This window comes from Mesoplodon bidens (genome assembly GCF_964165515.1).
Source record: "Mesoplodon bidens genome assembly, chromosome: 9".
NCBI lineage: Eukaryota > Metazoa > Chordata > Mammalia > Artiodactyla > Ziphiidae > Mesoplodon > Mesoplodon bidens.
In genome coordinates, this window is record NC_138166.1 from 98,735,881 (window position 1) to 98,761,104 (window position 25,224).

The following is a 25,224-nucleotide window of genomic DNA, read 5'->3' on the forward strand; positions in this document are numbered from 1 at the left end:
CGTTGACCTCAATCTCCTTTGAAGACTCTCTCTCTCAATGACCTCGAAAAGTTGGAGCTCCCCAGGGCTTGTCCTGGCCTTTCTTCTCTTTGCTCTTTCTAAACATCTCCCCTCAGTTATCTCATTCATTTCCATGACACTAAATGCAATTATATGCTACTAGTTTGTTAAAAACGGAATTTTTGATCTTTCCACCAGCAAAATGTGTTCTTTCATTTACCCACTCATTTAAGCTAGAAAGCTGACAGTCATTCTACACACTTTTTTACTCTCCCTCCCCCCGCCACCTTGCCTGCTAGCTGCCATATCCAATCACTAATTTCTGTTTCTTTGTTTCTATCAAATGTATTTCAGACTCATCCGCCTCACCTCCACTGCCACCACCCTGACTGCAGTGCCATCATCTCTATTCAGGGGTTCACATTACCTGTCTGCTTCCACGCTTATCCCCTCTAGTCTACTCTCCAAATGACAGCCAGAGGGATCTTTTTTTTTTTTTTTTTTTTTTTTTTGCGGTACGCGGGCCTCTCACTGTTGTGGCCTCTCCCGTTGCGGAGCACAGGCTCCGGACGCGCAGGCTCAGCGGCCATGGCTCACGGGCCCAGCCGCTCCGCGGCATGTGGGATCCTCCCGGACCGGGGCATGAACCCGTGTCCCCTGCATCAGCAGGCGGACTCTCAACCACTGCGCCAGCAGGGAAGCCCCAGAGGGATCTTTTAAAAACAGAAGCCTGACTGTACTGCCTCCCTGCGGGCTTCCTATCATCCTCTGCGTCTTATTCAGCTCCTTCTCAGTCTCAGACCCTTTGCAGAATGGCTCCTCAGTCTCAGCCCCACCCCACGTCCTTCAGCTGCATCTGCTTCTTGAGCCCAGTGTCGAACTCCGTGCCACTTCATTAGTTCAGCAAGTATTTATTGAGCACTTGAGTACCTACACCAGGTACTCGGTTAGGCAATAAGGATTCAGCAAGGACAGTGGTATCCAGCTCTGCCTCAGGGGCAGCGGAGTTGTGTTACAACAAACATGTTCCAAATACCATATGAGAAAGGCAAACCCAGTGGTAAACGTGGATTGTTAGGGAGGCAGATGGAGGTGGATGGATATCTAATCTGAACTTGGTCTGACACTGGGGCTTGGGAAGTGGGCGGTATTTTCTAGCAAAGTATGTAAAGCTGAGTCTTGATGGACTCAGAGCCAGGGCAGGTGGGAGTATTCTTGGCAGGGGGAAGAATTTGCTGGGTTTAGAGGAGCTTTAATATTTCAGTTTCTCAGAGAATCATTTTTTTAAAAAGAGCGAAATCACCTAATACCTTTGTGCTTCTGTTAAAATTAAAGTGAGGACACCAGTTTTAGGTCCTTTGAATATGTTAATTCTGCTATCTTACGGATTTTCTTTCCCTAAAAATTTATTTCTAGCTAATGATCCTCACCAAGGAACTTAATCTATCAGACTGTCGTTCTAATGTTCCTCACAATAGGGGCTGCTTCAGTGAATAGAAACTGAGTTAATGGAGAAAATTAAATACTCAGAGGAGTTGATTATTTGGGGATTTTCTTCCAAGGTGATAAATATTATCTGTATTATCAAAAAAAATTATGTTTAAGCCTGGTGCTTGGGTTGAAAGGAGGGAAAAGGGCCATAAACTTAATTTTTTTAATTGAAGTATAGTTGATTTACAGTATTGTGTTAGTTTCTGGTGTACAGCAAAGTGATTCAGTTTTATATATATTATATATGTGTACATGTATACATGTACATATATATTATATATGTGTACATGTATACATGTACACATATGTTCTTTTTCATATTCTTTTCCATTATGGTTTATTACAGGATATTCAATATAGTTCCCTGTGCTATACAATAGGACCTTGTTGTTTATCTATTTTATATATAGTAGTTTGTATCTGCTAATCCCAGACTCCTAATTTATCCCCCCCCCACTTCCCCTTTTGTAACCATAAATTTATTTTCTATGTCTGTGAGTTTGTTTCTGTCGCCACAAACTTTCTGATGGGACATCGCCTAAACCACAGCCCTTAGTGCCCCCAAAATGTAAATTGCTGGGATGTATTTGATCTTTTCAAGTTTCAGGGGCAGACAGTAATGTGAGCTAGGGTCAACATTAAAGGAAGGGCCATCTTATGAGATTCTATCCTGTTAATAGCGAATCAAACTGTCATTTTCAATTGTGTGTTTTCTGCTACATCAAAGCTTTTTGGATAGAAACTTCAGGAAGAATATAATTTCTCAGGTTAGCCTGATACAGCTTAGGTTTAAACTAAGTGCTAACAGAAAATAAAATCTCCCAACAATAAAAAAATATATAAATACAATAGCAGAGAATTTTAAATAATGTGTTATGTATGTTAAAGGATGTGATGTAGGTTATAAGTGGGTTTATGATTTATATGCTAAATCTCATTACTTGGATGATTCTGGCAGTTGCTTGAAAAGTAAGTTATTTTTTCAGGTTGTACAGTAATTACTTATTTTGTGTACCTTCTTCCCACTAGCTCTTTGGTGGCATGCCACACATGTTATTTGCCTTCATGTGCTCAGGACCTAGAACAGTGCTTGGAATAAAGCAAGTTGTTGATGAATGAAATTACTATGTTCAGGATCTCTTGCTATGTAAGGAGATGTGCATACACTTTGCACAGAATGATTATTATCTTACTGTTCAACCCAGAAAGAAAATGATGATGGTTTTAAGACGCTTATGGCATCTTGGATGTATTATCATGTTGCTCTTTAAAAAAATCCTTGCAGTTTACAAGATTTAAAAAATCTTGTAAATACTGCAAGTACAGTACCAGGATTTTATAATTTCAAATATCACTTTGTTCCACCTGTAAAGACTTTCTAAATGTTTATTTTTTTTTGCAGCTTAATAAATTGTAGAACTATCTGATGGGATCTATAAGCCCATGAACTGTATTTTGTTTTTTTTTTAAATATCTTTATTGGAGTATAATTGCTTTACAATGGTGTGTTAGTTTCTGCTTTATAACAAAGTGAATCAGCTATATGTATACATATATCCCCATATCTCCTCCCTCTTGCATCTCCTTCCCACCCTCCCTATCCCACCCCTCTAGGTGGTCACAAAGCACTGAGCTGATCTCCCTGTGCTGTGTGGCTGCTTCCCACTAGCTATCTATTTTACATTTGTTAGTATATATCAAATGGATATATACTACCAAATACCATCAAATCACTGATGATGATTGTGATAGAGATTTGTTGGAAACTAAGTGAAGAAGGGGTTAAGGTATATTATTAGTACAATATTTATGAACTTCTGCAGACTGTTGGATAGTCTGCAGAACTATTGGATAGACTATTGGATACTTCTGCTAGGTACTATTCTAAGAATTTAAGATTCATGAGTAAACAAAATTTATTTTAAAAATTCACTGATATATTGAAATTTATAATCTATGAGGAAGGTGGGGTAGGGAGGCAGACGATAAAAATAACAAACAAGTAAATTGTATACTATGTTCAAAGGCCATACGTATGTGCTTTGGGTGTAGAGAAGGGAAGGGGCAGTGCGGGCTGTAAGTTTAAATAAGATCGACTTCGCAGACCTCGATGAGAACGTGCCACTTGAATCAAGACTAATGGAGGCGAGGGAGTTAGCCTGAGACCATCTGGAAAAATTCCTCTAGGCAGAGGAAACAGCCATGCAGAAGCCTTAAAGCATAAGTGCCTGGCATATTTGAACTACAGGTAGGTCAGTGTGGTAAATCCTTGAAGTGATTTTTTTTTAACCAAGTGTGTGCAATATGTTTTAAGGTATTTTTAAATAATAGGAAGTAAGTGTTATCTTGAAAGGTCCACAGAAATGGTCAGTCATTGATCCAAGATGACATTTACCTAGTGTCCATGTTTGAACTCAGATCAAAATCTAATTACCATTATAAGCAACACAAATTGAAGAGTAACATTTCCTTGCTACACAGGGTAGAAATCTTATTGCCACAGAGATGAGCTCCCAACTGTCAAATACACACCAACTACATCTCTACCCAGTGTGAGAGAAAGAGGAAAGGGAAGATTAGCTTGTCTAAGTGTTCATGTAAATGGAGTCAGTAACTCTAGCCGTATCGTAAAAGAATGTTAACATCTCTACAGTGGAACAAAAACATTAACAAATATTCTTCTTCCCAGAAAATAGCTAATGTCTTCCTCGAAACACGATATACATAGGCTCCAAATTGTTCTTCAGGTGGGTGTGAATGATCCACCATTATTTATATTTGCTCACAACACTCCATTTTTGAGCTGGAATTGTGAGCTGGGATTGTGAGCATAAAAATAATCAACATTTTCCACCACCTGCAGAACATCATCTGTACTTTTAGTTCATTTCCTCGGTGCTTCCTGCAGGGGTTCCATCTGCTTTATATACCTTATTTCTCTACACGTGATTAAAGCTGCTTATGCCACCTGAGCTGCATACATAGCAGGCATTATGGAGTGGCTCAAATCATTGAAGCCCACCATGGTGAAATGACCTCTATGATATTAGGGTCTAGGTTACAGAGATGCTTGTAATGCTCACACAAAATGTATTTGGGGGGAGAAAAATATGACACCAAAAATTTCTAATAAGTTAAATTGTGTCAGTAGGATCATAACTATTGAGAAAACCTTCTAAACAAAATAATGGTCTATAAAATTAATGGTCTTTAAACTTACCTACCTGGAAGACTGATGAAATTTTCAAATAGATCCTCTGACAAATGACTAAAAAATGAAACAAAAACAAAAAAACCATCATAGCCTACCATCATTATAACCTAACATAGTTTGTAGAATTACTTAATACTTTGGATAAGCAACTATATAAGAAATTGTTCTGTGACTTATGCAGTAAAGCACACATAGCTCATGTAAAATGACCAGTATTTCCTAGATTATTACTTTTGCAAATCTGGAATTCATATAAAGTTTACCTGAAATAAGGTACCTGTTAATTGTTTGTTTCACTATGAAGTATTTCCAGTTTGTATCCAACACCCAGATTAAGAAATATAACATCAAATATAAAATTAAAGCCTAGGTATATCCCTAATCATATTCCCCTTGACTTGTTCCAGATTTTTAGAGGAAAAGCTTTCAGCTGTTCCCTGTTGAGTATGATGTTAGCTGTGGGCTTGTCCTATATGCCTTTGGAGAAATATTTTTTTAAATATAAGTTAATCTTCTATCTCCACAGCATTTCAGCACCTACACCATGACGATCTACTAGAACTTTCAACCCATATGCAGTTGTTATGACTGCAATCTTATACTTCACCATTCCAGACCCTTCAATTTCCAATTGATCCAGATCCCATTTACTGAATGTTTTGTCTCCAAGGTATTTGGTCTGAGCTATAAGAAGAAAGAAACAGCTTTTATCACCATCTTCATATGGCTCATCCCCATTTAACCTTCATCATTCACTGAAAATGCCATGTCCTCTTGGGTCACTTCATGGCTGTCTAAAGCCGGGTTATACAGACTTTCCATGTGAACTCACAAGACCCTGTGCATATATCTGTTTTAGCACCTGTTCACAATTTCAAGCTTAATGTTTTCTCCCCTCCATTGGACTACAGGCTTGTTGAGGACAGGAACTCAAGTCTTTTTCATCCTCGTACTTCCAGAGCCTAACATCGTGCTGAAACAGATCAAAAACTCAGTAATCGTTTATGAATGTATTCATGATTTTATGACATTTCTCTTGATGTAATAACTTGTATATTGTAATTTAAAATAATATTTAAAAAGTCTAAAATAGTGTCTATATTCCCCTGCCCCCTGAAAATTAGTGGGGTGCTGTGGGGAAGACAATAAGTATTTTGACATGTCACCAAGCATATCACCACTGGGTCAAAGACATGTGTAGTGAAAAGAGCACTAAATCCAGAACTAGGGACAAAGTTTCCATTGTTTTGCCACTAACTTTTCGCATTCATTTGGTCAAGCCACTATCACTTCTGACACTTTTTTTTAATTGAAGTATAGTTGATTTACAATATTGTGTTAGTTTCAGGTGTACAGCAAAGTGATTCATATATATATATTCTTTTTCAGATTCTCTTCCATTATTGGTTATTATAAGATATCGAATATAGTTCCCTGTGCTATACAGTAAATTCTTGTTGTATATTTTATATATAGTAGTGCATCTGTTAATCACATACTCCTAATTTATCCCTTCCCCCACCCTTTTCCCCTTTGAGAAAGTTTGTTTTCTGTGTCTGTGAGACTGTTTCTGTTTGTAAATTAGTTCATTTGTATTTTGTTTAGATTCCACATATAAGTGATATCATGTGATACTTGTCTTTCTCTGACTCACTTCACTTAGTATGATAATCTCTAGGTCCATCCATGTTGCTGCAAATGACAATATTTCATTCTTTTTATGGCTAATATTCCATTTTATATATATATATTATTTTATAATATATATATATAATCTTCTTTAGCCATTCATTGATGCACACTTAGGTCGTTTCCATGTCTTGGCTATTGTAAGTAGTGCTGCTGTGAACATTGGGTTGCATGTATCTTTTTGAACTAGAGTTTTTGTCTTTTCCAGATATATGCCCAGGAGTGGGATTGCAGGATCATGTGGTAACTCTATTACAGTTGGTTTCTTAATCTCTAATTGAAGAGATTCAGAATGGATGCTCTCTAAAATGACATTATCTTGATACTATGTAGAACTCAAAATTTTTCACATGAGAACATGGTTTCTTTTAAATGGTAGGCTTGTTCCCTTGGCTGTGTTCTCCTGTAAGGCTGCAAACATGTAAGCAATTCTTATTGATGCTATAGCATTTCATTGGCGATCTTTGCTCATATCTTCCTCACAGTTGAGGTTCAGTTGTTGATTTACTGAATCAGGATAATAGCTATTAAGACTTCTATGCTCAAAGAAAACCACAAACCTAGTTATCAGAATGCAGTTTATGAGATAGAGAAGAAATTTAAGGATATACAAAATTGAATTCACTAGTTTTATGCAGCAGGCCAAGTTTTACATGCAATATGGAAAATCTTAGGTGAGGCATGTATTATAGTTCAGTTCCAGTTGTGTTACTCTCAGAGTGAGAGACCCAAAGTCATTCCTGTAGAATTACTGTAATAGGTAACAAGGCTGCTCAGGGATTTGGACTACAAGTAGATGTTGCTGATGCCCACCTAACAAGCTTTATACACCATTTTAAATTTAGGTAATTTATAATATAATATTCCCTAATTTTAAAGATCATTTCAGAGTTAATATGAATAAAGGTGTAAAAAGCTCCCAGATAGACAAATTGCTCAATAACCAGAACCATGATGCTGCTTGAAAATCAGAAACACTTAGATGCATATTCAGATGTATGGGACACAAAATTTTTTTGCGCTGGATTTAGCTCAGATTGGACTTTAATTAAAATGTGCTGTATAAAGACCTGCTCTGTACTGTGAACTTCAGATTATATATGGATAACATGGAAAAGAGTCAAAGAACAGCCATATGCATGATGAAGAAACTGGTTATATTCTGGGAGAAGTAATTCTTTGCTTTCTTCACTGGTCATTTCCTCGCTTTAACGGGCCCTGGTCATAACTCCCACTGTGCCAGGAATTGAGTTCTCATGAAGTGAATTACCTGAGAATTACAGTTAGGATAAGGATATGGGGTCACTGATACAGGTAGCAGAGGGACCTTTCTAATGTACATATGCCAACACAACTAAGCTGGGTAATCTTGAGGACCCTGTAAATGCCAAGGAGAGGGATGTATTCCCACTGTATGTTCCAGATGTGCCCCAGTATTTGAAACATCATTAAATCAGCTATATGTAAAACAACGTACAATGTGACAGTTTTTAAATATGTAACTGCATGATGTGTCAGATACTAAGCACTAAGTAATCACAAAGGCCATTTTCATAACACACTAATCCAAAAAGAATATTTGAAATACACTAGCTTATCAGTTGCTTCTTCATGAAAACGGACAGTGGCAGAAATTAGAAGTTTCCATACACATTAGTTTTTATTTGCATTACACACAGATCTTACAATACATGCTATATAAACACACTGTGAATATGGGAATAAGATTTTTCATTTTTCCACTTACGATACTAGTGAAGAAAAATCTATACAGCATAACTTTCTTCTAGATGCTGGATATCAGCAAAATTGTTAATATCCATTTGTCATTTAAGATTTAATAGCTCCAAAGGAGCCATCGCAATGTGTAATATGCAAGCATTAAAAAATAATTTGCAAGATGCATCAACAGTAATTGTTTTATGCTATCAAAATAGAGCTTATATATTACCTTTTATAATGCCATGACACTGTAGAAAGTTTTAAATCTTTATAAAGATATATATATATATATTGTTTTTCAAACCCCTCTGAAGTATAATTTTATTGCAGCAAAGAATAGTATGTCAAAGATTAAGTTAAAGCAAACTACTTTCACTTGCTCCAAACCTTCCAAAGCCAGTGGCTTTCCATCTCACTGTAAGGTCACAATCCACTCATTGTCATTACATTTCTGCCTTCAACTTCTCCTCTCCCCTTTCGTCACTCACTGGCTTTCTTGTATACCTGAAGGACATGCGGAGTATTCCAGATTTAGAACATTTGCATTTTCATTCCCTCTGTCTGGAATACTTTTGCCCAGACATCTACATGGCTTGCTGGATAGCTACCTTATTTATTCAAATGTCACTTTCTCAGGGCTTTTATGGTTTCCTCTGTGTTTAAAAATGCAATCCCCATACACATAGCCTATCCTTCCCTTCCCTGAGTTAGTTTTTCTCCTCGCCATTATCACTGGCTAACTATATATATATATATGTATTCTTTTAATTTTGCTTATTATCTGTTTTCTTTTCTCCACTAGAATGTAAGAATGTAAGCTGCAAAAATTTATGAATGCTTTTTTTTTGGCTGTGGTTTCCATGGTGCCTAGATCTGTACTGGTCATATAGTAAGTAGGTACATGATAATATTTGTTGAATGAATGAGTGGACTATAAAACAAATATAAAGATATAATGTACAGGGTTTTGATGATGAAATGTGTGTGCTGAGATGGCTGGAACTAGAGTGTAGGGTCAAGAAGTCACCAGGACCAAAATGTTAGAGATTCATCAACATTAACAAATTGGTTAGTCTTTTTAAAGTTATTGACAGAGACCATAATGGGTGATCATTTTGTTTTACTTGCTTAATTAATGTTTGCCTTTATTAACGTATTTTGTATATATAAAGGGTTTATGATATTTAAAGGAGGGTCAGATTAGAATGCTGCTCCATCAAAAGTTAAAGAAAGAGAGGTCTGGAACAGCGCTACAGGGCAAGGCTCTTGGTAAGGATTTGTTTTTAAAAAAATAGAGAAAAAGAGAAAGAGAAAGAAACAAGGAAGGGAGGGAGGGAAAGAAAGAAGAGAGGAAGGAAGGAGGGAGGAAAAAGTAAGTGGTGTCAAACATTTGAGAATTCTGTGCCATAGACTTATTGTAACAGAAAAGTGATAGAAGTAACCTAATTCAATTAATGAATTTTTAATTAGGTGAAGGTAAATCTGAAGGTCTGGATATAAATGACAATCAGTTTGTTTTCAGAATCATGTCAGAAAGTGACAGAATTACCGAAATATATTGTAGCTTTTCTTGCTGTATCAGAGGAGCTAAAGGAAGGCAGTTCTGATCAGGCCAAAGATAAAACTGGCAAAACAACTATCTATAGAAAATGACTACAGGTGACACCATAACTGAACTTCTTTTAATCAATTTAAGAACAGCAAGCTGGGCAGTCTTCTGATAGAGAGGCATGTTGTAACAGACGAAGGGAAATTCTGGCTCAGAGGAGTGAAGTGGCCTGTCCACAGTCTCTAAGGATAGTCTTGGCAGAACTTGAACCAAAGTGATTTTTAAAAGTTCCTAGATTAAGGATTTGTATTCTGTTTATTTTTATTAATTCATTCTTCTGTTCAACTAATATTTTTGAAGACCTGCTATATGTCAATTACCATCCTAAACACATTGCACATAGCATTGAAACAATCCCTGCTTTCTTCCCTTCTAATGGTGGGAGACAGACATTTAAAAATAATTTAAATGTGCCCTAAGATAGAGATAAACGTTATGGAGAAAAGCAAAGCTGGGCAGGTAGATGGAGAGCATCTGTGGTGGACTGGGACTCGGGAAGGAAAGGTTGTCACTGGAGCTCAGATCTGGAGAAAGAGTGGGCTTGAGGAAAGATGGCTCTAGATGCAGGAAAGAGCAAGTGCGGGTCTCCAAGGAGGCGGAGCCAAAGGAGCGAGGGGGAGATGAGTAGGGCGGCAAGGAAGAGCCGGATCTCGGAGGGCCTTTCACTATTCTAAGAACTAGACTTTGTCTGTGAACGAGACCGGGTGCCATGGGAGGACCCTGAGCTGTGTCAAAATCTGACTTGAGCTCGAAAACCTCAGCCTGGTTGATGTGTTGAAGGTAGGTGTGAGGGTGCAAGGGTGGAAAGAGGGGACTGGTTAGAGGTTACTGTGGGATGCAGGCGAGCGGCCCTGGGGCTTCGACCAGAGCAGTGGCGGGGGTGGGGTGAGGAATGCCCAGATTCGGAAGAATTATTGAAGGTAGAGCAGGCGGGGGTCACTGACAGGCTGCAGGAGGAGGTGGAAGAAAGGGAAGAGTTGAGGGCGACTCCAAGGCTTTTGTCCTAGAACTGGACGAGTGGAGTTGCCATTTCCTGAAATAGGAAGACCTCAGGAGGGGCAAGTTCAGGACATCTCTCATCTCTCTTAATCTAAAGCTCTCTGTCTCTCTGTCTCTCTCTCTTCTGTGTGTGTGTGTCTCTCTCTTCCTTTGTAAGTTATCACTCACTCACCTGTTGAAAAACAAGATTGTATGATGTATACAGTTTTCCACAGCATGGATTTTGCTGTTTCCCTTTGGTGACATTGAACATGTTCCCCTTTCCCCTGTATTTTCTAGAAGTTGGCAGGTAGGTCTGTAAGCTTGGTGAAATTCACCTCTGAGTTTTGTCCGCACCTCTCCACATGTAGTGCTGTGTACTTGCCCTCCCCTCCTGATCCCCAGGAGGCACGTCTCCTCTGGTTTTACTTGTTATATTAGCGACCATGAATAATACTACTTAGATCCTACTAACTTGTTAGAAGTTAAAAAATTTATCATTTAGCCTTCATTTATGAGCTGAAATATTTCCATAAAGAAAGTATTTAGTTACATTACACTTCATATAGCTAAGGTAGACTAAATGCTGGATTCTTTGCCTCTATTTACCAATATTCAAAGTAATGAGTTAGTTACCTAGCATCTTCCAAAATTAGACATTTCTTTTTTTTGTACAAACTCATGGAGTTAAATATACTGGCTGTATTTTAATTCATTGCAGGAAAATCTTATTGATGTTAATTAAAATCATCCTTCTTTGGCCCTGGGGTTTTTTGAACCACTCTCTGTCTCCAGTAGTTTGTTTCTGAAGTGACAATATGTTCCAGGCTCCTCTTATCCATTTCCAGCCCTGAATCAGCCATTTCTCTGGGGGCTTAGTTTTCTCTTAATGGAAAATGGTATTGAATAATGACAGTCTGGTGCCAGAGGTTGGTCCTTGTTTGGGGACTTTTTCAGTGGACAGAACTAAGACATATATCTACATTTTTAAAAAGATAACATCATCTTGGGTTCATAGTGATGCTTCTAATTCAAATGCAGAACCATATAGGATTTTAATTTAATCTCATCAATCTTATATATGCTTCTCCTTTTCACATATTGAAGTTTTCGGGGTCCAAAACACCAAGATAATTACTTATTTACATCATCCCACATGTGTAGAGCATTTCAATAACAGAGCATGCAGTGTCTAATTATAACTGAAAGGTCAGGGTGAAAAGAATATTTGTTGACAAGATGAGTATGCATATTCTGATTAGAGCAAACAGCATGTACAAAGATCCAGAGGCTTGAGAGCACGTAGTTCATTTAGGAAGGAGCAAATACTGTTTTACGGAAGGACTGAGGGATTACAGAGCCGGGAGGGCTCTGGAGCACAATGGGCCTCGCATTCAGTGCTGCAGATATTAGAGCATCAACCAGATTCTCAGGCTATTTGGTTTCATTTTCAGGAGGTATCTTGCATTTGTTTTTAATAAAAAATATTACTTTTCTACTCTGTCTATATAAGCAGAACTTAAGTGTGAGAAAGGGTAGGGGTTACTTCAAGTATTACTGTCCTTAGTTCTGTTCTACAGCAGTTCAGGGAAAACACCAGTGAAAGTATAGCTCACTTATTTTCTGACATTTGAAGATTCATTTGCATACTAATGACCCATTGTTGTGGCATTTTTCTCCCCACAGAGGACAAAGTATGGACCATAGTGTCTCATGATTTGCAAATGCAGACGACGGTGGTGGGCTACAACCCAGAAAAATACTCGGTGACACAGCTCATTTATAGCGCCTCCATGGACCAGATCAGTGCCATCACCAACAGCGCCGAGTATTGTGAGCAGTACATCTCCTATTTCTGCAAGATGTCCAGGTTGTTGAACACCCCAGGTAGGCTGAGAATGGAATGTTACTTTTAATTACTATCTCAGCTGGTGATTGGAATTACCTAAACAGTCCAACAGGTGTGGCTTATTATCTTAACAGTCCAGTCTTCAAAGCACGGGCAGCTGTGAAAGTAAAATATAACCACTTGTTTTTTCTTTCTGGAGAAGGAAGCTAAGAAATACTATTTTTTCAAAAAAATTCCATTGTTTCTAACTTAGCGATTTTAAAAATTTATATGCATATATGTGTGTGTGTGTGTGAGTGCTTGTAGTGCGTAATTATCAGTATTTGCTTTGGGCAAAAGTTTATCAAAGCTCCTTGTGAACTTTCAAGTAATTCCCTTTGAGTTCTTCAGTTGTCTCTAACATAGAGATGAAAGAATTCCGAAGGCTGTCTGCAGGTAAATAGCATATAGAATAGCGATAGAATTTAGAGCTGTTTGTTGTCTGTAGTCATTTAACAGCATCTGTTGGTCTCAAGAAGTCTGCCCTTTTTTTTTTCATGATGGCTTACTTTTAGCAGTGCTTCAGGACTTGTGTGTGTGTGTGTGTTGGGGATAAAGAAGATAGAGTTTACAAAGGGTATATTGGAAGTATCTTCACCACAAGACCCATACACTCTGGGATTCTTGGCAGTAAATTCATTATGTTGACAGCAAACTAAATCTCTTCGTCTATAGTATAACATAGAAGTAAAGCATGTGCTTTGAGTCAGAGAAACATATGTTCACACTTTTCAGCCTTGCTGCTTCTCGGATATGTGACTTTGGGGGAGTTCATTGAACTTCTCTGCCTCAGTTTCCAGTGTCTTTCAGTCAAAGAGGGATCATAATGCCTATTTCAGGGTGACTGTGAGAATTTAATCAGGGAATATACTAAGTGCCCGTTATAAGGCTTGATGCACTTAAGGACTTAATAAAGAGCAAATAGTATATTGATGATTTTTTTTATTATTAAACAACTTTGGAAGTGGCATTATGTCAGAGACCAAGGGACTGCTTGATGTCCCAAATTAGTGTTGTACTGGGGCCAGTGTTGTTCAGAGTCACAGAGAAGAGTTATAAGCAGGACAGTCTATAATGTTTTGAAGATTTAAGTGCTTTTATGTGCAAAGCCTTGTGCTAAAATTACAGACAAGTATAACCTATGAACTCTAAGAAAGTAAAATCTGTAAAATATGAAAATGATTGGTTCAGACAATTAGTGCTTCTGCTATTTGGAGAAAGAAGACGTGACTGTGGCTGGGATGTTGAAGTGAAGCTTCATTAAAGAGGTCGAAAGATAATTGGAGGTTGGTGAGAGTAAACAAGAGTCTGGAAGATAGAATACGAATGATCTTTCAGGCCACAGTGAGAAGTAGTTTAGCAGAAGCAGAGTTCGTGTCAAAGAGCAGTAAGAAATAAGGCTGGAAAGTAAAAATGGGAGAAATCGTGGAGGAAATTAAATGCAATGCTGAGAGTTTTCCCTGGAGGCTCATGCTTCTCAGGCTTTAGTGTGCATGCGAATAACCTGGAGGGATTAATGAGACACAAACTGCTGGGCTTCGTTCCCTGAATTTCTGATTCAGTAGGTCTGAGGTGGGGCTCCAGAATTTTCATTTGTAATGAGTGTTTTGGACTGAATTGTGTCCCCCAGAATTCACAAGTTGAAGTCCTAATCCGTATTGTGACCGTATTTGAGACAGGGCTTTTAGGAGATAATTAAGGTTAAATGAGGTTATATGGTTGGATTCCTAACCTGACTGAATTGGTGGTTTATAAAAAGAGGAAGAGTCAGAAAGAGCACTCTCACCGGAAACCAAACTGGCCAGTACCTTGGCCTTGGACTTAGAGCCTCCGGAACTGTAAGAAAAGAAATGTCTGTTGTTTAAGCTACTCAGCCGATGGTATTTTGCTATGGCAGCCTGAGTGTGCTATTGCAGTGAGTTTCCGGGTGATGATGGTATTGCTGGTCTAGAGACCACTGTGAGAACCATAGCTGTGGGCAATGGAAATCCCTGAAGGTCCCTACAACTGTTCTTCTATCCACCTTCACTTATTTCAGCCTTTAGTTTTATTTTTACTGGATCCTGTTTCCAGTGCTAAGAAAAGTCAACCAACGATTATAGAAAATCCGGAGCACTAGGCACAATTAATGAATCCCATCAGCTTGTCTGCCCTCAGTTTAATGAGCGAGTGCTCCTTGTGGAAGTTCATTCCAAAGATTCCAGTCCATCAGTCTCCAGTCCTGGAGGGGATGGTGTGAGGGAAAACTGCTGACCAGAAAAATAACTTGGTACCATCAGCTTTATTTTCTTTATTTTCTTCCATTCTTCTATTAAACTCCAAAGTCAACTTTTTCTGTTTGAATATTTGCTCTCGTGGTTAAAAAACACAATGCAACCTCCAAATAAGTTTATCTTACAGTTCAGGCACCAGGAGAATTAGGCTAGAGGTAAGAGAAACAATTTGCTTTTAGCAGTTCTGGTCTTGTAGTTCATTCCTTCCCTTCCCTCACTGGTACACTCTGTGCCTTCCCCCAGCCACCAAGAAGCCTCACACACTTATTACCCTCCTTTTGGAAACACAGGATGTCCAAAACCATCAGGAAACAGGATAAATTTGTTTTTAAAAATACTTCCATTACGTTTTCTCATAATACGCTAAACACACTTCTCTTCAGCCTCCAGACACCTTTTCAGATGAAGAACTACTAAATTGAAATCAAGAGTGAATTGTTAATCTGTACAATAAGCACACTATTTTCTTTGTGTTTGCAGACATTTGCAGGTTATTATTATACTTCCTAAACTGTGCATTGAAAATCATGTTATCATATTCTTCTTGCCTTTGGGGACACCCTCCATGTATCAAATTTTTACTCACATAGGATCGGACTTAATAAATGTTTGCTGACTGGAATGAAATGACAAATACATTGTTTTAAATATTTCCTCATTCAACCTTCAGTCAGTTGTTTTTAAACAAGTGTGTACATCAGAATTTTCAGGTTGCTCGTCACAATGCTGATTCCGTGATTCTGACTCGGGAGAACTTGGTTGGGGCACAGGAATGTTTGCTTTTAACAAACATCCATGCGTCATTCTGTGAACCGTACATTGAAAAATACCATCTTTAATTTATGGCATGAGGCCTCTCATCTTGGATTTTAAGGCGTCAGTCCTCTGTGTGGGAGAAGATTAAAGGGAATATTAGAACTTGTCTGACCAACTGAAATAAAATGGCATACATAACTACCTGTTCCTCCAGCTAAAATAAATTGGCATAGTGGTATTTTAAAAATCCTTTTCGTAGACTATTGTAAAGTGAATTTCAGCCTACTCTTCTTAGGCATTTTTCATATCCCAATTTCTATTTTCAGGGTTAATTAATCCGTAGACAGCTGAGGCAAGGAAAAGGAGTGGTTGATATAGCAAGTTTTCCTGTATTACTGTATTCTGTATACGTCCAAGTATGAAAGAATACAATTTAATACAAATCTTTAATTTGCTATTTTAAGGAGCTGATGTTTTCTGTAATTGGTTTTCTCCCTCCTTCCTGGTAACGTTCCATTTTAAATATCCATTTACTCATTCTTAACTAAGGCTGAATTTTATTGGAACTTCTGTAGTAGTACTTGTGACATCTGTTTGAATACAAAGTATATTCATTATAGTCATGGCAATTAAAATGAATATCAATCGCTTCTCGGCCTTTTGGCTAAGATCAAGTGTAAAATGAATATCAAATGGGTTTGTAATAGCTATGTACTTAAAATGTTATTCTTTGTTTTAAGAGCCTTACCCTCAAGAGTTCATTTGGGGCTCTACAGTTGCTAATGATACTTAGGATAAAGAGTTGATTTTACATGTATATGGACCTCATTTTTATTTTGATAAATCTTTAGTTGTGCCACACCATTAGCTAATAAATGTAGATTTACCCATTAATGGTTTCTCAAAACTTTTACAAGGATAGTAATATATGACTTACAGTGTTATGACTTTTTAAAAATTTTATTTATTAATTTCTTTGGCTGCATTGGATCTTCATTGCTGCGCGTGGGCTTTCTCTAGTTGCAGCGAGCAGGGGCTACTCTTGGTTGCGGTGAGCGTGCTTCTCATTGTGGTGGCTTCTCTTGTTGCAGAGCATGGGCTCTAGGCACGTGGACTTTAGTAGTTGCGGCACACGGGCTCAGTAGTTGTGGCTCACAGGCTTAGTTGCTCTGTGGTGCATGGGATCTTCCCGGACCAGGGTTCAAACCCGTGTCCCCTGCATTGACAGGCAGATTCTTAACCACTGTGCCACCAGGAAAGTCCCATCACTTCTTTTTTTTATATATAAATTTATTTATTTTATTTATTTGTTTTTGGCTGCATTGGGTCTCCGTTACTGTGCGTGGGCTTTCTCCAGTTGCTGCGAGCAGGGGGCTACTCTTCGTTGCGGTGCCCGGGATTCCCATTGCGCTGGCTTCTTTTGTTGCGGAGCAAGGGTTCTATGTGCACGGGCTTCAGTAGTTGTGGCACACAGGCTCAGTAGTTGTGGCTCACAGGCTCTAGAGTGCAGGCTCAGTAATTGCGGTGCACACACGGGCTTAGCTGCTCCGTAGCATGTGGGATCTTCCCAGACCAGGGCTCAAACCCATGTCCCCTGCATTGGCAGGTGGATTCTCAACCACTGAGCCACCAGGGAAGTCCCCCATCACTTCTTTTTATTACTACAAAATTTTTAAACGGAATCAATTTTAAAGTAATGCTTTTGCCATTCTTTATGGTGATATCTATCCTTGCAATGTAACTATTAATTCACTTGTCCTTAATCAACTTTACAAAAGACACAGAGCAAAGACAAGTTTATTTTATTTCATACCAATTTGAAAATAAACAAATTAATTCTACCCAAATGGGAAAAACAAACAACCATTAATAGCTATCCAAAACCACAAGGATGTTAACATGTTTTATATTTATATCCCCAGAACCGCAAATATACTGATACCTGAACTTAATGAAAGGCAGAAATCTTTAAACAATGAAATCTACTTCTGAAAATAAATACCTCAAGAACTTAAATTTGATAAATTAGACACCAGGAGAAAGTATATTAGATCCCAGTTGAGTCAAGACTTAGTCAACAATCCTAATGCTTTTAAATGGCAAAAATATTTCTCTATATTTGGATAAGACCTATTAGCCTGATTTTAAATGCTTATTTGTGTATTTTAGATGCACTGTTGTCATGTATTTATTTTATAAAACTTTATACTTTCTAATTAAGCATTTTCTTCTGAAGTATTTATTCCTTACATGTATAAATATTTAATTATAGAGATATAAAGTTGGTATGTTTCCTATTTTTCTGACTATATTTAGTGTTGATTTCATTTGTTCCCAGTGTTTTTCATTGTGCCATGTAGTTTTGTTCTCATAAGTCATAGTTTTATTGCTTCTTTTTTAGAAAGAAACAGTATAAATTATCCATCCTTTTGGGTAGTTTACTATTAGATTTTGTATCTGTTGAAAAGGAGTTATGTTCACAATTTTTACCTGTTAAGTAAGCTCTGTAAAATTCAATATACTTTAATGATACTGAACTGTGATTTAGTGGCATCCAAAAGACAAGAAAACATGAGTCTGGCATTGTAACTTATAACCTATTTTTAGAAAAAAATTCTAAACTTCGGTGAAGCTATCAAAAAAGTGAATTTTCAGCTTGTGATGTGCATTATAAGATACTATGATGTTTAACTCTTGAAACAACCTAGATAAAACATTGCTCAACTGCGAGTAAAGACTGGCATTTTCCGTGAATGAGTTTCATTGTGACTAGTCAGTATGTTAATCAAAAGATTAATCATTTATCTACTTAATCATTATGTTAAATAATGGTAATGAAATTGGAGGATACAATTAAATGGGACAAGCAATGAAGATAGTAATAACTAAAAGGTAAAATTAGAAAATTAAATCTAGCAATATTCTACACCCAGGCAACTGGCATCTTCATAGAGGACCCTGTAGTTAAAAGGGACAGAATGGTCACAGGGGAGAGTAGCGACTATTTCAGCAGTGTGGGTAGGAGTTGATCAAAGTCTCGGCTGGAATAATGGATGAGATAATCCATATATATGTATTGTTTCTTGTGTATCAGGAATTGTGATATGTAGGCTGAGATGTGAAGGATTCATTTGAGTTAACTAAGAAGAAAAATGGCAGGGGGACATCTAGGTTTGAGATGTGAGAATGTGCAGTAATTCTGAGATACAGGTCAAGGAACACAGGACTTTGAAGGAAATGAGAGAGGTCAGAGTGGCTGCAGCAGAGAACATGAGGGTGAGAGAGAGGAAAGCAGACGTGAGGAGATCAGTCCAGAGTCTCTGAGTGATGGTTAGGGTTTCACTCCAAGGGCAAAGGAAATGGTTGTAAGTACGGGTATTCTGGCTGTGATGAGGAGGATAGAATCCAGGAAGGGCAGAGTCTGTATGATGGACCATCTGGTACAATGTCACAGGAGTACAGAGGAGACTGGATGACCTGTAGGGTCACTGGGAATTAGGAGGAAAGACGGTTTTAAGTTTAGATAGTAAAATGAACAGGGTCTGTGACTGCGTATATGTAGAGTAACTTTAGGGGAAGGGAAAATGCAGTCTTCCCATGTACCCAGGGGTAAAGTTCAAATGGACGACTATGAACAGTTGTAAAGCCTTCACAAGATGACTCAAAGAGGTCATGGGAGGTGCAAGAAAAGAACAGAAGGAAAGAAAATACTAATTTGAAAAAGTAATTTAAGGAGTGGATGCTGCTAACTAAAGGGACTCAAAAGTAGTTATCAGAGCAGTAGGAAGAGAATCAAATTAGAAAAGCCTTATAATGGGGAAGCTAAGGGAAATGTGTGTTTAACAATCAACAGGTGAAAAACAAAAACAGGAAAACTGAGATGTGGTCGGTGGTGAGACATCAAAGAAGGAAGTCAGCTTTGGCTTTGGCTGTTGCGAGGCCACTGGAGTTTCACATCTGTGGGGTCTGCTGGGTGCAGCCACTGAAGAATGAATGGCAAAAGGAAACAAGTGAAGGTTTTCAAAAAGTTCCATGGTAAAGGCATGGCTATATAGAGGATTGCTGCTTAACCGGAAGGCAGAGCCCAAGTGAGGGTTTGGGGTTTTTAAGGATGAGGGAGTTATGAGTAAGTTTATAAATGTAGGAGGCCGTGTAGAGGCTGAAGCTAAAGGTATAAGACAGATAAGGAACGTAATAGATCCCACGAGAGAAAAGAGAGTATGGAATTTGCCTTGGCAAAGAATGAACACCTGCTCTGAGAAAGGAAGTAAAGAAACAGGTAGAGATTTCCATTAAATTCTATTGACCAATACCATCCTTGACATTTTATCTCATTTAACTATCAAAGTTATGCAAAGTAGATTTTATTATCTCCATTTTGCAAACACAGGGCTCAAAGAGGTGAATAAACTCACTGAACATCACTACAGCTGGAAGCGGGCAAGCTGGGGTTCAAATGCAAATCTGCCCTACTATAAACGTTTTTTTCTGACACATTAAGAGTGTGTAAACATGTAGAGAGGTCAGTGTGCTGCCACCAAAGTGAGGGTAGAACTAAGCCCAGCAGTATCTGTACCCACCCCATCTCTTCAACCACCATGAAAGAACATTTTCCCTCTTGGCATTTACTTTTTCTGTCTATGATTAGAAATACTCTTTGTCAAGTGGCCTTGGGTCAAATCCAATATTTTGATTAATAAATTAATCTTAAGGTCAGATTTATTGAGGATAGCTTGTCTGACTTCTATTAAAAGTGTACTCATTTCAAGTTGCCAACATTTTGAGCTTTAGGGTGAGCCTTTGAAGAACACTGACCTTCTATAGCATGATAAAGATTGTTTTTTATTGCTGCCATTTTATTTTGTGAGTGCCTATGTGTGTGTAGCTTCATTTTTTAATGACTAAAATAGAAACAAATGAGAACTTTGAAGTAATCCTATATCACTCTGTAGAATTTGAAAATTGTCTCTTCGTGGGCTTAAATCAGACTTTTTTGGTTGTACATAATCTTTATAATTATACATTTTAATGACATCATAAAGTGAGGATAAACCTAATTGGTCAGATTAGATAAATTACATTTTTATTAATCATTTTTAATTGAAGTATAGTTAATGTACAGTATATTAGTTTCAGGTTTATAGCAAAGTGAGTCAGTTATATATACTTATATATATATATATTCATTCATATATATATATTCTTCTTCAGATTCTTTTCCATTATAGGTTATTATAAGATATTGAATATAGTTCCCTTTGCTATGCAGTAGATCCTTGTTGGTTATCTATTTTATATATAATAGTGTGTATTTGTTAATCCCAAACTCCTAATTTACCTATTCCACCCCCCCACACTATCCCTTTTGGTAACCATAAGTTTGTTTTCTATGTCTGTGAGTCTATTTCTGTTTTGTAAATAAGTTCATTTATATCATTTTTTAAGATTCCACATATAAGTGATATCATGATATTTGTCTTTCTCTATCTGACTTACTTTAATTAATAAGATAATCTCTAGGTCCATCCATGTTGCTGCACATGGCATTATTTCGTTGTTTTTTATGGCTGAATAATTTTCCATTGTGTATATATACCACATCCTCTTTATTCATTCATTTGTTGATGGACACTTAGGTTGCTTCCGTGCCTTGGCTATTGTAAATAGTGATGCTTTGGGGTGCATGTATCTTTTTTAATTAGAGTTTTCTCTGGATATATGCCCAGGAATGGGATTGCAGGATCATATGGTAACTCTATTTTTGTTTTTTTAAGGAACAGTATGGATACTGTTCTCCATAGATGCTGCACCAGTTTACATTCCCAGCAACAATGTAGGAGGGTTCCTTTTTCTCCATGTCTTCTCCAGCATTTATTATTTGTAGACTTTTTAATCATGGCCATTCTGACTGGTGTGAGGTGATACCTCATTGTAGTTCTGATTTGCATTGCTCTAATAATTAGTGATGTTGAACATCTTTTCATGTGCCTGTTGGCCATCTGTATGTCGTCTTTGGAGAAATGTCTAATTAGGTCTTCTGCTTATTTTTTGATTGGGTTGTTTGTTTTTTTGATATTAATCTGTATGAGCTGTTTGTATATTTTGGAAATTTATCCCTTGTTGGTACCATCATTAGCAAATATTTTCTCCCATTCCGTAGGTTGTCATTTCATTTTGTTTCTGGTTTCCTTTGCTGTGCAAAAGCTTTTGAGTTTAATTAGGTCTTATTTGTTTATTTTTTTTATTTCCATCACTCTAGGAGACGGATACAAAAAAATATTGCTGTGATTTATGTCAAAGTGTGTTCTGCCTACGTTTTCCTCTATGAGTTTTATAGTATCCAGTCTTACATTTAGGTCTTTAATCCATTTTGTGTTTATTTTTTGTATATGGTGTTAGAGAATGTTCTAATTTCATTATTTTACATGTAGCTGTCCCATTTTCCTAGCACCACTTGTTAAAGAGATTGTCTTTTCTCCATTGTATATCCTTGCCTCCTTTGTCATAGATTAACTGACCATAGGCATGTGGGTTTATTTCTGGACTTTCTATCCTGTTCCATTGATCTATATGTCTTTTTTGTGTCAGTAGTATATTGTAGCTTTGTAGTCAGCAAGCCTGATTCCTCCAGGTCCATTCAAAATACCTGTCTTAAACAGGATATTGAAAGAAAAGAGAGTTTTACTATAAAAATATCTTGGAAATATCTAGAGTATTATTGAGAAATTGCTCAGTTATTTATTCAGCAACATTTATTGAATACAAAATACTCTGCTGGATGCTATGAGAATACAAGGAAGGCAAAGATAATACTTTTTAAATAACATTTGCCTCAGCTTTACTCTAAGTCCTTTCAACTGATAGAATCAGCCCATCCAGATTATCTGGCATAACCACCCTTATTTAAAGTCAATTGATAATAGACTTTAATGATATCTATAAAATACCTACATGGCAACACCTAGGCTAGTGTTTGGTTTAATGACTGGGCACCTAAGCCTAGCTAAGTTGATACATAAAATTGACCAGCAAACATTATTTTTTTTTTTTTTTTTTTTTTTTTGCTGTACGCGGGCCTCTCACTGCTGTGGCCTCTCCCGTTGCGGAGCACAGGCTCCGGACACACAGGCTCCGCGGCCATGGCTCGCGGGCCCAGCCGCTCCGCGGCATGTGGGATCTTCTGGGATAGGGGCACGAACCCGTGTCCCCTGCATCGGCAGGCGGACTCTCAACCACTGCGCCACCAGGGAAGCCCCACAAACATTATTTTTTAAATGGACAACAGAGAAATTCTAGAGTAGCAGTGATTTATTCCCTCATTTGTGCAACGTGTACCTCTCTATGGCATCAGACAGGTGAGACAACGTGTTAGAGGTGTTGAGGGATATTTTATTCTCATATCTCTCCATTTCTGATGAGGGCACATTTGAGCCTGGTGTCAGGTTGCCAAATGAAATATCATTTTATATGGTTACAGCAATGACAATTTGAATGAATCAAGTAGATCAACTTTAGTCAGGAAGATAAGTCAAAGAAAAGATTTTCCTGTTCTCTGTGTTGCTTCAGAAAAACCCTGTAGACACCTCTGTTTCACATTTTCACCAAATTGGCATATGTCCACCAGGGATATGGCATTATTAACTCATTATCCACTCAGAGTTCTGTCTAGAGTCAAGCATCTCCATAGATCCAAATAAGAACACTCTATATCCATAACCTTAGAAAAGCTGCAAAATACTTCTGTCACCCCATCAACATTATTTTACAGTTTTGTTGTTGTTTACTCATAATTGAATCAAATCCCATTGCCATGCAAAGTAAAGGAAATGTTAAAGAAGTTCAAAGAAATAAAATTAAAACTCATCTTTATGCATTTCTGTGTAGAATTGGATATGGACGAAATAATAGATAAATTTTATTTTGAAGACTGTATGTTTGGTAGGTTGTTATTTTCCCATCAGGGAGTGACAAAACTTCTCTAAAATACTAAGTCACCCGAATAGCAGCTGGATTCTAATTACCCTGTTGTGTTTGCTTACTATTTGCCAAAACCAGCAACTGGTAGTTTTTATGACAGTGAATAATGTTGCAGAGTGATAGTTGACTAGGAATGCCACAGCCACTTTGACCTTCACCTCAGGTTTTAAATTCTCTTGAAGAAATGATGACTCTTTCTTTCTCTTGGTATTGGATCTGGCGTTCAGGCTAAATATATTGTTACCTATATAGTTGGATAAATAATACTTTAAAATAATTATCTCCAAATTAGATAATGATATAAATGGAGGGGAAATGGCATTAGTATTAAACATTTACCATGGGCATTTACATATATTGGCTCATTCAGTCCACCCCCAAAGCTTTGCAAGTTATATATCACAGTTTCATTTCATAACTGAAGAAACAACTTCAGAGGGGTTACTTAACTCACCACAGGAAAAATGGTAAATATTGTGATAAGCGTCCAAACCAAGATTAAACTCTAGGCTTATGTGCCTCTAGAACTCATGTATTTTCTAACAAAATATTTAAAAAAATAAAAGGGAGGAAGGGGAGGAAAGGAGAAGTGGTAGGGGAGAGGCAGAGAGATGGGAGAGAGAGAGAGAAGGAAAGATAAAAATAAAATGGGGAGATTATGTACTGAAGATGGCAGAGTAGAAGGACATGCACTCACTCCGTCTTGCGAGAACACCAGAACCACAGCTAACTGCTGAGCAGTCATCAACAGAAAGACACTGGAACACACCAAAAAAGATACCCCACATCCAAAGACAAAGGAGAAGCCACAGTGAGATGGTAGGAGGGGCGCAATCACAATAAAATCAAATCCCATAACCACTGGGTGGGCCACTCACAAACTGGAAAACAATTATACCACAAGAGTCCACCCACTGGAATGAAGATTCTGAGCCCCATGTCAGGCTTCCCAACATGGGGGTCTGGCAACAGGAGGAGGAATCCCCAGAGACTCGGACTTTGAAGGCCAGCAGGATTTGATTGCAGGACTTCAACAGGACTGGGGGGAAACAGAGACTCCAGGCTTGGAGGGCACACACAACAAAGTAGTGTGCACACCAGGCCCCTTGGGGGGAAGGATCAGTGACCTCACAGGACACTGAACCAGACCTACCTGCTAGTTTTGGAGGGTCTCCTGCAGAGGCAGGGGGTGGCTGTGGCTCACCAAGGGGACAAGGACACGGGCAGCAGAAGATCTGGGAAGTACTCATTTGATGAGATCGCTCCCAGAGTCCGCCATTAGCCCCACCAAAGAACCTGTAGGCTCCAGTGCTGGGTCACCTCAGGCCAAACAACCAACAGGGAGGAAACACAGCCCCACCCATCAGCAGACAAGCAGATTAAAGTTTTACTGAGCTCTGCCCACCAAAGCAACACCCATGTCTACCCACCACCAGTCCCTCCCATCAGGAAGCTTGCACAAGCCTCTTAGATAGCCTCATCCACCAGAAAGCAGACAGCAGAAGCAAGAAGAACTACAATCCTGCAGCCTGCAGAACGAAAACCACAATCACAGAAAGAGAGACAAAAGGAAAAGGCAGAGGACTATGTCCCAGATGAAGGAACAAGATAAAACACTAGAAAAACA

At 38.1% G+C, this 25,224-nt stretch overlaps 1 protein-coding gene across 1 annotated transcript in view; it reads left to right on the forward strand.

Moving 5' to 3' along the window:
* Positions 1–25,224, forward strand: part of CNTNAP2 (contactin associated protein 2) — a gene marked incomplete at both ends in the record, with an annotated part of 1,080,529 nt that overhangs the window by 771,135 nt on the left and 284,170 nt on the right. The window contains one exon of the mRNA XM_081243680.1: positions 12,390–12,590. Within this exon, the coding sequence (XP_081099806.1) occupies positions 12,390–12,590 (201 nt within the window). The remainder of the gene's footprint in view (positions 1–12,389; positions 12,591–25,224) is intronic.